The sequence below is a fragment of the Microcaecilia unicolor genome, chromosome 11 (genome assembly GCF_901765095.1).
Source record: "Microcaecilia unicolor chromosome 11, aMicUni1.1, whole genome shotgun sequence".
NCBI lineage: Eukaryota > Metazoa > Chordata > Amphibia > Gymnophiona > Siphonopidae > Microcaecilia > Microcaecilia unicolor.
The window spans coordinates 38,425,547-38,440,094 of record NC_044041.1 but is presented as its reverse complement, the minus strand read 5'-3'; the positions used below and the strand labels follow the sequence as shown (position 1 = coordinate 38,440,094).

Sequence of the window (14,548 nt, the reverse complement as noted above, 5' to 3'; positions counted from 1 at the left end):
TCGTGCTGATTTTATGGTGTTTCTGGTTGGCAGATCAATGAGGTCTGTCATGTACCCCGGTGCTTCGCCATAGAAAATTTTGTGAACTGTCGTGCAGATTTTGAAAGTGATACGTTCCTTAATTGGAAGCCAGTGCAGTTTTTCTCAGAGTGGTTTGGCGCTGTCAAAACACGTTTTTCCAAATATAAGCCTAGCTGCTGTGTTTTGGGCGGTCTGAAGTTTCTTTTTAATTTGTTCTTTGCATCCCACATAGATTCCATTGCAGTAGTCTGCGTGGCTTAGTACCATTGACTGTATCAGGTATTTACTTATGACATTTATACCCCATATTAAACATGAACTAGGTTGAAACCTGGGAGCATTTAAGTTCTTTTTTTTTTTTCCTGTGCCTAGATCAAAATAGAAAGATGGTTTGTGGGAACTTGCTCCTTTTGTTTTGTGGAATATAGTGGTGTATTATAAAAATGCACTTAATATTGTTTAGTACTACTATTTACTACTTATTGATATGCAGCAGAAGTTAACCAAGTTGACTTCATGCTTTCTAATATATGTTTTTAACAGCATTTTCTCCGTTATTACCTAAATACAATTATAATGTTAGCTAATGAGTTTTGGATGTTACTGAATTCTATTATTCTGTCTCACTGTACTTCCAGTTTTGGCACTATAAAAGTCATCACAAGGACAAAATATAAGAAAACCAACAAACTGCATTAGGGGCTTAGAGCCCATTTAGTTATGTTTAAACGAATGAGAGATCTGCAAGAAAAAATATTTATTTTTATTATTTTGACTTATGAAAACCACTTGTCCCTGAAACATGCTAAAAACAGAATAATCCATTTATACAAAAGAGATGAGGTGAAGATGTGATTCTATGGGCCCCGATGAAAAGAAGAGTTTCATTTTATTTTCAATCTTTATAACACCAGGTGGTTTCCCAAGGCAGACTACAATAGTTAAGATGAACCCATCAGGAAATAGGATATCCTCACTGAAATTTGGCCATCTGTATTGTATAGAACAGTGTAGAAAAATAAGCACAAAATACAGAGGTTATAATTGCTGTTTCTACCAGTTACAATATTTTTGTAAGCTGTTTTAGTGATATAAATATCTCTAGATATGGGAAGCTTTCAAATAAATTAGGGCTCCTTTTACCAAGCTGCTGGAAATGGGGGCCGGTGCTGGCGTGTGTTTTATACGCACACCGAGGGCCCCCCCTTTTATCGCAGCTGGTAAAAGGGAAGGTCTCGCTTTCCTGCAGGAAATGACGGCACGGTAGAGGTGGGAAGTACCACCAGGCTGCTGCGGTAGCCTGCCAGTACTTCCGTTATAGAGAGCAGTAAAAGGAGCCCTTAAAAAGCTGTCATATAAGTTAAAAAAACCCTCTTATCCTCCAGTTGTTAAGGCACTGCTTATTCAACTGGAAAAGCTTTAGACTTGGTACAGATGGACCACATATAGGCAGGCCGTTATTTCTAATAATCTTTTGCTACTGTTTTCAATAGTGTTTGCTATTGTTTTGGGTGTATTAAAACCGTGGCAAGCTCCGTCTACTGGCTTCAGCTCATCTAATGGACTACATAGGCTCACTTCATCTCCTGTTTTATCCAACCTCTGTATATCTTGATTAGATTGTAAGCTCTGTCGAGCAGGGACTCTTACATGTTCAGTGTACAACACTGTGTACATCTAGTAGCGTAACAGAAATGACTAGTAGTAATAGTAGCATTACTGTTAAGAAGTCAGCTATTACCCAGTCAGTCAATTAATAATAAAATTGCTACAGAATGTCAGCTAAAAAAAGAAGGCACCAATTGCTCCCTTGTGGTCACCTAGTGGCATTCTCTTTACTTACGTATTAAACTGGAATATAAAACATGTGCCACACCAGTAATTAAATTATGATTTGCAAATTCCAGAATTAGAAGCAAAATGGGATATTCACTTTGGAGCTTTTGAAAAGCAGATGACTCAGACAATCCCATCCAGTTAAGCAACAGGACTGTCATAGACTCTGGAAATAGAGCAGTGACCAGTTCTTCTGCTGCAGGCAGATCTGTAATATGATCTATATGCTTCCTTTTAAACTCTTCTACCTGCACACTTATTGCAGCATTTTCAGAAAAGAATCTATTTCCTAGCCAACTGCTAATCCCATACAGCAAGCTATTACCATGAAGAGAACTTGAAGAACTGTCTTCTAGTGGGATACTGCAGACACAGTCCAGAAAGTGTGGAATCAAAGAGTTCAGGTTCGAGACAGATGGGCATCTTTGTGTCAGTAACAGTTCAATAATGTCAAGTAGCACTATTACCACAGATTTGGATTGTTCTACTAGCTCTGTAAAAGTAGTTTGAAAAATACCTAAGAGAAATTTTATTTTCTGAAAAACTGGATTGTCATTTATGCCCTCAAAAAGGTCTGGGTCAGTTAAAGTATAATCTACAGCATCTGAAAGGCAATAATTATGTTCACTATTAATTATTTTGATCCAGTACATATCACCTCTGTCCATATTAACAGTTGCAGAATTTGTCTGATTTCTGTGTGGCACATCTGAAGTTAAGCCACAGAGTATTTCATATTCTTCCGATTTGTTTGAGGAACATGACTTTTGCTGAGTAGTTTCCCAAAGCTGTATGTTTCCCAAACTTTTGCTCAAATCATAACCCTGATCCAGTGGGTCATCTTTGATTCTGCTTTTCCACAGGTCCTGTTAGAATAAAACAGTTGATCAGTACCTAAAGGCAGTATATTTCAGATTCCTTTTATACATTTTATTTATCCTAGGACAAATTAGACTATTACACAAGGGGAGACTTGCATCTGTTCTTATATATTTGTCTTAAATATGCTGCTTTAAAAAATTTCCAGTCAATGTTCTGATTAGTTTGCAGTCATAAACCCCAAAATTGCTTATTTCCATGTTAAAATGTTAGAGTTCATCATAAGACAGCACATAGTTCAAAGACAATTACAACAAAATCAATATGTATTACCTACAAAGCTCAAAAGACGATGGTTTGTAACTAAAGTATTCTCTTTAATTAGTCTATCAACTGATAGCTCCTTTAGTTTTTGTGATAGTTGCTACTTATTGGGTCTACATGATATAAGTACATTAAAATGAACATTGTTTATTGGGGACTTGTACCATTTTTAGTGTCACCACAAAAAACAATTTAAAGGCTAAAAACAAAACGGGAGAAACAATGCTACAATAAAGGTAGGACAAAGAAAAATAGGTACAGCACAGAAGGTAAAAGGCAGTGAATTCCACAAGGTTAGAGCTGAAAATAAAATTGCTGTATGATGTGTGCAGCACAAATTAAAGAAGGCAGAAATAGAAGAACAATGATGGAAGGTCAAATATAGTGTACTGCCAGGATGAAGGGAGGGAAGGGAAAGGGAAATGGGACTTGATATACCACCTTTCTGAGGGTTTTTTGTTATTTTTTTGCAACTACATTCAAAGCGGTTTACATATATTCAGGTATTTATTTTGTACCAGGGGCAATGGAGGGTTAAGTGACTTGCCCAGAGTCACAAGGAGCTGCAGTAGGAATCAAACTCAGTTCCCCAGGATCAAAGTCCACTGCACTAACAACTAGGCTACTCCTAGTTTTTTGTGTCAAAGCTAATTCTTTTTCTGCTCCTTTAACATTACTCTTCATGCTATGTATAAAGGCACCAACCAATTCCAAAATATGCACCCTTTGGCTAATGTGCTGGCACACATGCTGAAGAGGGAACTAATACACAGCATGTTTTGCTTCTGCTTTGGAGACCTTAGGTCACTGCCTATTAAAGTTTCTTTGGACACCACCTCCTTGTTTCAGCCACAGAAAGCACACATTCCTTGGAGGCCTACCTTTCCATCATGCTCTTACAATGCTGCAGCTGATGCTACCATATACCCACTTCCTGTGGAGCCTATGCAGGCCTAAATAGAAGTTGCTTACCTGTAACGGTAGTTCTCCTTGGACAGCTGATCATCTAGCCACACAGCTGAAGTGACGTCAGGGTGACATTACCGACCCAGGCTTCCAATAGCACAGAAAACTCTAAGAGCTCTCTGTGCATGCACAAACATTCCCGCCCGTAGCATAGTATAAATAGCGGACACGCCCCCCTGTCAAACCAGTTGATCTTCAAGCTGGCAACAACTCAGGGTGGGAGGGCGGGTCTGTGTGGCTAGATGATCAACTGTCCAAGGAGAACTACCGTTACAGGTAAGCAACTTCTATTTCTCCGTGGACAGTGTGATCATCTAGCCACACAGTTGAAGACACTCAAGCTAAAGTCAAAACATGGTAACAGTTAAATACAGCAGTAACATATAAAGTAGGAAAACTGTTACCTGAGTTGGTGGAGAAGGTGAGTTGGTGCCTCACAAGGACGAGGACAGAACCAATCTGCCAAACAGAGCGTCAGCTGCCGATGCATCGTCAATACAATAGTGCTTTGTAAAGGTATGCATGGTTGTCCAAGTTGCAGCTCGGCAAATCTCCACAGGAGAAGCACGCTGAAGAAGTTGCCACAGCTCGTAATTGGTGTGCCGTGACATGAGGAACATCAACACTTGGTAACTGAAAAGTCTGTCTATAGCAGAATGAAATGCAATCAGTTATCCAGCGAGATAAAGTGGATTTCTTTACTGGCTTTGGTTGATGCAGTGACTGGATAGAAAGAAAAAGCTGTGAAGGACAATTTAAAAATTGTGTCCTCTGCAGATATATGATAACAGCTCAAACACAGTCAAGAGTATGTAACAAATTGTGAGGAGGAGGATGAAATGCCGGCAGTACTATGGTCTGATTGAAGTGGAAGGGTGACACAACCTTAGGTAAAATTTTTGGATGTGTTCTTAACAAAACTTTATCATGAAAAACTTGCAAGTATGGAGAATAATGCACTAATGCTTGAAGCTCTCCTATCCTCCTAGCAGATGTTATGGCAATCAGAAATAAAGTCTTCCATGAGAGATATTTGAAGTCAGCTGTCAGCAATGGCTCAAATGGGGAACTCCTGAGATTATGTAAAACAAGATTGAGGTCCCATGCAGTCACTGGAATCTTTATTGGAGGTCTAGAATGTAGCCCTTCATAAACCTTTTGGTAACTGGGTGACGAAGAAGAGTGGTATCGTCAACTGGATCATGCAAAACAGACAAAGCCACTAAATGAACCTTGACTGATGTGAATGATAAACCTGCATCCGAAAGATGCAATAAATAGTCCAGAACAGTAGAAATAGAACTATATGGATGTTGGGAATTTCTTGTGCACCATAGTTCAAAACGGTGCCATTTAGAAGCATATGAACGTCTGGTCGATTCTTTACATGCTGCTTGCAGTATTTGTATGACTTGTGTCGAAAATAGCCCACAATTGGTTACGGTTTTTGAATGAGCCATGCTATAAGTTTCAGGGAATGAAGATTTGGATGATGAAGTGTGCCATTGTTCTGAGTAATTAGATCTGGCACTATGGGTAAAATGATTGGTGCATCCTGCAGCAATGACAGAAGAATTGGGAACCAACACTGTCTTGACCAGTGAGGAGCAATCAGGATCATGCAAGCTGAGTCTGTGATCACTTTTTGCAATGTCTTCACTATGAGAGGAATGGGCGGATAGGCATATATCAGACCTTGGTCCCAATTGATGAGGAATGCATCGGACACTATCCTGTTGTGACTGGGCCACTTTGAGCAGTATCTGTGACACTTCCTGTTGAGTGGGGACACAAATAGGTCTATTACAGGATAACCCCACTTCTGGAATAACTGAGTAATTATGGTCTTCAAAGACCATTCGTGCGGCTGTAGCTTGCGACTGAGTGAATCTGCTAGACAATTTAAATGTCCTGGAATGTAAGTGGCTGTTATGTGCGATCCCATCTGAAGAACTAAATACCAGAGTTGGATTGCTTCCTGACATAAGGATCAGGATCCAAATCCCCCTTGTTTGTTGACATAATACATTGCCACTTGATTGTCTGTTTGGATGTAAATATTTTGACTGTGAAGGATGTGAGCGAATGCGAGCACTGATAGATGGATTGCTCTGAGTTCCAGAAGATTGATACTGCAGGCCTTCTCTTCCTGCAACCAGATCCCTTGGGTTGATTGATTCTGACAATGCGCACCCCAGCCCTTCTTGGAGGCATCTGTTGTTACTAATATTGTCGGTTTTGGAGTCTGAAAAAGTGCTCCCTCTGTCAGGTGAGGCAGATACATCCACCATGTTAATTGGAGTTTGATGTATTGTTGCAGTTATCTTGGTGGACAGCGGCTGGTGATATTGAGACCAATGATCTCTCAAATACCACTGAAGGGGACACATTCTTAACCATGTCTGTGGTATAACATGGACAGTTGCAGCCATGTGACCCAACAATACTAAGAGAGTTCTGGCTGTGGTTATCTGAGTGCTTAACAGGTTCTGAACCAGTTGGATTAGAGCCTATACTACTACTACTATTTAACATTTCTAGAGCGCTACAAAGTGTACGCAGCGCTGTACAAACACAGAAGAAAGACAGTCCCTGCTCAAAGAGCTTACAATCTAATAGACAAAAAGTAAAGCATTTAAATTTAAAATATTTAAGCAGTCAAGCACAAGAGAACAGTCACAGAAGGACTGAAGATGTTGAAGGGTGGTCAGTGTGATTAGGTGTAACTCTGGTTGGAGTAGTGGGAGAAGGTGATAGAAGAATAGAAATGGGTGAGGTAAAGTAATGAGTGGGTTGATAGGGAGGTTATATAAGACATGTCACTCTAGGGGTGGGTGGGTAGAGGGGTAGGGTGGGCGGGATTAAGTCTAAAGCAGGAGAAGGTATTCTCTGCAGCCTATCTGTGAGATGGAAAATGCTCTCTGAAGCTGCTGCTATAAGTTGTTAGTTTTCTCTCCCTGAAAGAGATCCAAGCCACACCCACGAAGTTCAAACTGTCAGTGGGGAGGGTGAGGGGAGGAAATGGCAGTGCTTGATGAAAAAGAGAGCTCTGGATGAAGGTAGGCGTGCCAAGGCAATGGGTATAATGAGACATGCCCCTATGAATTCCAAACTCTGTGTTGGCTGCAAAAGTGACTTTTCGTAATTTATTAGAGATCCGAGGGAAGTGAGGAGGGTGATTGTCCTGTGCAATGTCTGGAGAACGATTTGCTGAGTGGAGCCTACAATGAGCCAATCGTCCAGGTATGGAAAAATAATGCAACCCTGCTGACAAAGATAGGCTATGACCACAATTACACTGTTGGTAAATACTCTGGGTGCTGATGTGAGACCAAACGGGAGAACTTTGTATTGATAATGAATGCCCTGTAGTGTGAATCGAAGGTACCAACGTGAACTTGGGTGTATGGGTACGTGGAGATATGCGTCTCTGAGATCCAACGACACTAACCAAGTTCCCTGCTGCAGAAAAGGAAGGATGCTTGTGAGAGTACACATGTGGAATCTTTCTTTTCTGATAAATTTGTTGAGGAGCCTGAGATCTAAGATGGCTCGAAACCCCCCTAGTTTCTTTGATATTAGGAAATACTTGGAATAAAAACCGCTCACCATCTGCTCCTGTGGTACTAGCTCTATAGCTTGAGCTTGTAGCAATCTGTGTACTTCTGCGTGTAGGAGAAGAGCTTGTGAATCTGATGTCCCGGACTTCACTGGAGGATTGGATGGTGGATAAGCAACAAAATTTATTCGATATCCATTTCGTACCACTTGCAGCACCCATGAATCCTTTGTTACAGTTTTCCAGACTTTGCTGTAGTAGGACAAACGCCCTCCTACTGGAAGACTGACGTGATCCTGTTCGTCAAAAACTGGGATTTGTCTTCTGTTGTTGGACAGTGGTACTACGCACCTGTTTCTTATCATGAGAAAATTTAGATGGGACATACTATCGTTGTCTCTGTTGTCTATTAAAGTAGGCAGGCTTCTGAGAAGAATAAGGTCTCCTTCCCTGAAAACGTGATTTAGATTGATAATATGGGAGAAGTTTATATGCAGCTCTTGAGCTTTTCGAGTGATCATCTTCCAAAGTGTCCAGCGTCATGCACTCATCTTTGATCGAGGTAATCATCTCTGCCACTGTCAGGTTCTCAGGTTCAGAGCCCGCGGGGCCGGGCTCTGGAGCAAACGTGAGCCCTTGGGCTGCTGACAAGGAGCGACAGCAGCAGGCAAAACCCACCAACCAACGCTGGGCAAGCACACCGACACCGGCAGGGACTGCAGGCACCGCCCAGCGAGCCGGAACACACGGACTGGAACACTGGACTGGAATTCCCCGGACTGGAGGGCACAGGACTGGAACCCCGGACCGGAACACTGGGCGGGAATCCCCCGGACTGGAATCCTGGGCTGGAATCCCCCAGACTGGAAGACACAGGACTGGGAACACTGGACTGGAGCACACCGGACTGGTCCACACAGCTTCACCTGCACTTAGCTACTAAGCCCCCCAGGAGTTGAGCTCCTGGGTTCGAGTAGCCGGCAGGACTACTGGACGACACAGGGACCAGGACTAGAACAAGCTGTAACTGAAGTGCACCTAACTCCTAAAGTGACCAAAAGTGTTCCTAATCCCAGCACCAACAGAAAAGCTCCTAAGCCCTCCACTAACAGCAGTGCTCCTAACAGAAACTAACAGGGGTGCCCCTACGCCCTACAGAAGTGCAGGGAAGCCACAAGGGAAAAGGAAGGGAAGACAAATGCCAGACCTAACACTGGTGCTTCCAAAGCACCAAACTGCAGCAGCTAAACACGGGTTCTCACCCCGGTGCCTCCTAAGCACCAAGCTACAGCAGCTAAACACAGGTCACGAGGAAAAGCGGGGAAAGCACAAGGAAACAAGCAGGAAAGCCAAATACCCAAACAACAAAAGGTGCTTCCAAAACACTTACTAACAAGGGTGCTCCCAGCACCAAACTCCAGCACTGCACTAACAGCAGTGCTACACACCGTAGCAAAAGGGAAAGCAGAGGAGTCAAAGGGAAAAACAGGGAAGTCAAACACACAAGACACAAGTGCACACTGACTGCACTAAACTAACCTGGACCTAAAGCAAGTAGCCAGAAGCAAACGTTGCGAAGGCTCTGAAGGAAAGAACACCACTTCCTTATCAAGGCCCTCCCTGATGATGTCACACTCCCTAGACCCACGCAACAGCACACTGACCCAGAGAGCACACTGAAACCCACAGAGGCCCAACCCACACCAATGCAACACCGTGAAGCACTTGAAGCCAGTACACCCAAGGAGAGTTAGAGCAACTCAGACTATACCCACAGCTGCAGTGAAGTGAGACAATTAGCCACATGCTGGCAGCAGCCGGCACAGAGAGAGAGAGAGCTAGCTCGAACAGGACAGAAAAACAGAACAGAAGCCAGCTAAAAAGCTGACCCTCAGGCAAAAGGTAAGTTTGAGAGGGGTTCTGACCACGATCATAACAGCCACCTTGGAACCAAACAGGCTATCTCCCACACAAGGGAGGTCTGCTACCTTTTCCAATAAATCATCAGCTAAAGCTGAAGCCAAGCCATGCGTCTAGTGGAGATGGCAATTGCTGAACCTTGCACTGCTGTCTCATAATTATCAAATGCTGCACGAATCATAAATTGGGAACAAAGTTCTAGGTCCTGCATTATAGACGGCAGAGAATCAATTTAGCAACCTTATCCATCACAGTATAAAAATATTGAACATAGTAGAAGGAGTGAACTGCTATCCTAGCCTGCAGCATCGTATTTTGATAGGCTTTCCTTCCTAGAAGATCCATACACTTTAAGTTTTTATTTGGTGGATGAGACGTGCTCTCCTTCCCTGTCTTATGCTTTCTCATGGCTGATTTCACTACCACAGACTGATGTGGAAGTTGGTGGAGACCATGACCCAAAAGAGATTGGACTCTACATTTATTATCTAACTGACGATTTGTAGCTCGAACAGTAAACGGGGAAGACCAAATCTGCTTATGATGTTCCTGCAGTACATTGTCAATTGGAAGAACTACTGTTTCCTTGTCGTTAGAGAGATATTTCAAGACTGACCTCTTCTCCTGCTCTGCAGACGGCAATTGAGAGGTATGTGGTAACTGAAGTGCCTTGGCCATTCTAATGAGAAATTGAGGATATGCACAAACATCCTTTGAAGATTCCTTTTGAGGAAAGTCATCATGAAAATCTGTAACGGCCAACCTTTTCCCCATGGAACCAGGTGAGTCAGGAGAAGAGGCTCTGGAGCAGGATCTAACATCTTTTCTAGACCGTGATTCCACCACTGGAGAAGTGGAAGGAGAGATTGAGTACTTTCTCTTCCTAGATGAAGGAGTGGTACAATGAGATCTGAGAGAAGTCTGCTGATTAGTCGAAGAGACCTTGAAGAATCTGGTACAGCTGGCATATGCTGTTTTAAAATCTGAGTCAATAAATGGAAAAAACCTGAAGAGACTGAAATCTGATCTGAAACTGAAGGCACAAGAACTGGTTGAAGAGAAGATGAGCTAGTATTCAAAGGTGCATCAGGAAGCACAGTTGAGCATCTCGATCTCGAGTAACTGGTACTAGATCGATCTCGAGTAACTGGTTCTAGAAGATCGACATCCCTGGCATCGAGTACTTGTATGACAGCTCTGATGCCCTCCCTTATTATGTGAAACAGATGCACTGCTTCTAGAGACTGCAGAACAGTGACATCTCCTTCTTTTCTTAGGAGAAGGATAATAGTTGTTAGAAGTAGAGGAAGCTGAGTGAACCGAGCTGTTGGTCAGCTGTGATGCCTGCTTGGTGTCGAGAGATTACTTGGAATCGATATCACTGACTCCAACTGTTGAAGCGGAGCAGTGATGGAATCAGCTGACAAAGGTTGCCGTTCTTGCCGATTACTCTGCTGGGTCCCTGCAGTACTACTGGAGCTCACAAAAGCATCCAATTTTGACTGTCCGTCGGGAATACACTGATCCTGCCCCCCCCCCCCCCCCCCCGGGCATAGCAGCAGGGGGAAAACAGAATCTGCAGGCACATCAAAGAGAGAAACAGCTAATACCTGTACCAGCTTGATAATGTACTGAGTCTTTGCCTTCTTTTTTGTGAATTAGAAATATCAGAGGCAGAGGTAGACCTTGAGAGATCCTACAACTTTAAAAGACGAATCTGCAAGGATTTGTCAGACATCTTCTGACAGTCAGCACAATCTGCCGGTATATGCTGCTGCCCCAGACATCGGAGACATTGAGCATGCGGGTCCGTGACTGACATGACATTTTGGTCACAAGACTAAGAAAAACTGAGAAAATAAAGAAGTAAAATTATGAGGGTCGTAACTGTACCGCGGAAAAAATAAAGCTGGTTTAACAGGGGGACGTGACCGCTATTTATACTATGCTACGGGCGGGAATGTTTGAGCATGCGCAGCAAGCTCTTAGATTTTTCTGTGCTATTGGAAGCCCAGGTCAGTAATGTCACCCTGACGTCACTTCAACTGTGTGGCTAGATGATCACACTGTCCCCGGAGAATTACAGTGCAGGCTAAACAGGAAGTGGAAGCTGGTTTTCTCAGAGGACCTGCAGACATAATATTCTCACACTAGTAAAAAAGGCCCATTTCTGTTAGAAATGAAACGGGCGCTAGCAAGGTTTTCCTTGGAGTATATGTTTCAGAAAGAGCGTGTGTGAGAGATGGAGCGTGTGTGTCAGAGAGAGAATGTGAGAGAGAGAGAGACAGAGTGTATGTGTTTGTGCAAGAGAGAGAGAGAGTGTGTGAGAGACAGTGTTTGTGTTTCTGTGTGACACTGTGTGAGAGAGAGGGACAAAGACAGTGAGTGTGTGAGTGAGAGTGTATGTGGCAGACAGAGAATGAGTGACTGTGTGTGTGGTGTGAGGAACCCCCTCACCCCCTCTCCCCTGCCCCCTTGCAGCCAGGCACGTGCAGCGACCTTCCTCTCCCCGTGTTCCCCCTGCAGCCACCCATGTCCAGCATCCCCCTGCAGCCACCCATGCCCATCAACCCTCCTCTCCCCCTGCTGCGTCCTTCCTGTCTCCCCCTGCAGCCACCCATGTGGTCTCAGCCCCCCCCCCCCCTCAGCATCCCTCCTGTCCCCCTGCAGGCACGCATGCGCAGCGTCCCTCCTCTCTCCCCTGTCCCCCCTGCAGCCAGCCATGTCCAGCGACCATTCTGTCTGCCTGCCCCCCCTGCAGCTACCCATGTCCAGCGACCCTCCTCTCCTGTGCAGCCACCCATGTCTGAGGACGCTCCTCTCCTTTTTCCCTGTTCCTCCCCTGTGGCCAGCCATGTCCATCAACCCACCCATGTGCAGCGACCCTTCCCTCCCTCCCCCTGCTTCCTTCCAGCCACCCATGTCCAGCGAGACCCCCCTTCCCCCCCCCCAGCCGGCGCAGCACCCAAAGAAAGCCCCTTGTCCCCCCCCCCTTCGCGCATCACCCGACCCCCCCCCCCCACCGTGGCACATCACCAAGCCCCTCCCCCCTCATCAACCCCCTCGCCACCCGCAACCGCTAATACAAACTGTGTCCGGCGGCTGCTGCTTCTGCTATTCAGCAGCAGCAGCCCGTACATAAAGAAAACAAAAAAAAAATCCTCCTAAAACGCACCTCCGTTGAGCAGCATCTCACATTGGCTGAAGTCTCAGCATGCTCTCCTCCTCTCCCCTCTGACGTCTCGGCGTTTCTCCGGGGTCTTCCGGTAGGGGCACTGACGTTGAGGGGAGAGGAGGAGTGGCTGCAGAGACGTCAGCCAATGTGAAATGGTTCTCCACGGAGGTGCATTTTAGGAGGTTGTTTGTTTGTTTGTTTTCTTTATTTACAGGCTGCTGCTGCTGAATAGAAGCAGCAGCAGCCGCCGGACAGAGTTTGAATTAGTGGTCGAGGGTGGCGAGGCGGTCGATGTGGGGGGGGGGAGGGGCTTGGTGAAGCGGCGGGGGAGGGGTTGGGTGATCCGGCGAGGAGAGAAGGGGGGTAGGGGCTTTCTGATGCTCCGTTGCACGGGTTGTTGTGGCGATGCGGCGGGGGGGCACTTAGAGGTGCACCGTCGAGGCTGTTTGTGTGTGTGTGTGTGTGTGTGTGTTTGTGTGTTTTTGTGTGTGTTTTTTTGTGTGTGTGTGTGTGTTAATTTGTGTGTGTGTGTTTGTGTTTTGTGTGTGTGTTTGTGTGTGTTTTGTTTGTGTGTTTTGTGTGTGTGTGTTTGTGTGTTTTGTTTCTGTGTGTGTGTTTGTGTGTTTTGTTTCTGTGTGTGTGTTTGTGTGTTTTGTTTCTGTGTGTGTTTGTGTTTTGTGTTTGTGTGTTTTGTTTCTGTGTGTGTTTGTGTGTTTTGTGTGTTTGTGTTTGTGTGTTTTGTGTGTGTTTGTGTGTTTTGTGTGTGTTTGTGTGTGTGTGGGGTGGGGTTTGTGGGTGGCTTTTGTGGTCGTGTGGTTGGGGAGTTTGCCAGCAGTCTGTAGCGATTCCTAGGCAGGGGGAAGAGTACGGAAACACTCCTCCTGCCTGGGTCGTTGTTTGTTGGAGGGGGTTGCCAGTTGGTAGTGGTGCCTTTATGGATCCCTTTACTCTCTGTGTTCCGCCCTCGAGGGCGGGGCAGAGAGACATGATGAGTTGGATGGCTTCACCACCATGAACTTACGAACTGTTTAGGGATTTTGCAGATGGCTTCAGCAGGTTGTCTTCAGAATGTTGAGGTAGCGTTTTATGTACAGATGGGGCGTGGCTGAGGGCGGGTCTATGAGTGAGGGTGACTGGTCCTAGCCTATGAAGACTACATGATTTTTGTGCTTCTCTGCCTTGGAGTGAGCTTCTCTGCCTTGGAGTGAGCTTCAGAACGTTCAAGGTGGGATTTATTAATATAGATATATGGGTGCCGTGATCCACAGAGCTCCGTGTGGACACTGCCAAGTGCACTGTCACATTAAATCTTTGAGGCAGTGCCCCGACTGTGCATGCGTGGGTGCCTTCCCACCAAACGCATGAGCATGGGACCAGCAGTCTTTCATTTTCTGCGAAGTAAAGTTGTACTTTCAATCTCTCAGCGCAAAAAATATTTGCCTTTTTGGTGCCTTCTCTTTTTCAGGATATAATTTCTTCATATTTTATCTTTGTCATAATTTGTCTAGTTTATTTTTTATACATGTGTTTGATTTTTTTTCCAGTTTTTGGCCCAAGGGGACTCTGAGCTCTTTTTCAGGTGCGGATTTACTTGAACTCCCCTGGCCATAGAGCCTTTTGACCTTGCATAACCGTTTTTCTCTCCATGTCATTGAGGGTGCAGAGCAGCTTTAAGAAGTGTACTCTATGTAATAGGACTATTTCATCCAAAGACCCCTATAATTAGTGTGTTCAGTGCCTATGTCCAGACCACCGAGTCATTTACTGTAACCTCTGCCAGAATACGCAGGTTATGTCCCTTAAACCCCACAGACCGCAGTGTGAAAAACTTTTTGGTTCTGCATCAACATCCGCATTGAGCATGACAGGAGACTCAGTACTTGATGCAGAACTTGCATCAACATCAGGTGCACCCATGCAAGAGAGTG

At 44.8% G+C, this 14,548-nt stretch overlaps 1 protein-coding gene across 6 annotated transcripts in view; it reads right to left on the bottom strand.

The window, feature by feature from the left end:
- Positions 1-806: 806 nt before the first annotated feature.
- LOC115479569 overlaps positions 807-14,548 on the bottom strand; it is a 50,631-nt gene continuing 36,889 nt past the window's right edge. For 5 of the 6 annotated variants that reach the window (XM_030217545.1, XM_030217543.1, XM_030217544.1 and 2 more), the window contains one exon: positions 1,661-2,723. In XM_030217545.1, the coding sequence (XP_030073405.1) occupies positions 1,857-2,723 (867 nt within the window). In that variant the 3' untranslated portion in view covers positions 1,661-1,856. Of the gene's footprint in view, positions 1,013-1,660; positions 2,724-14,548 lie in introns of those variants that run through there. The other variant, XM_030217548.1, reaches the window with a different exon arrangement.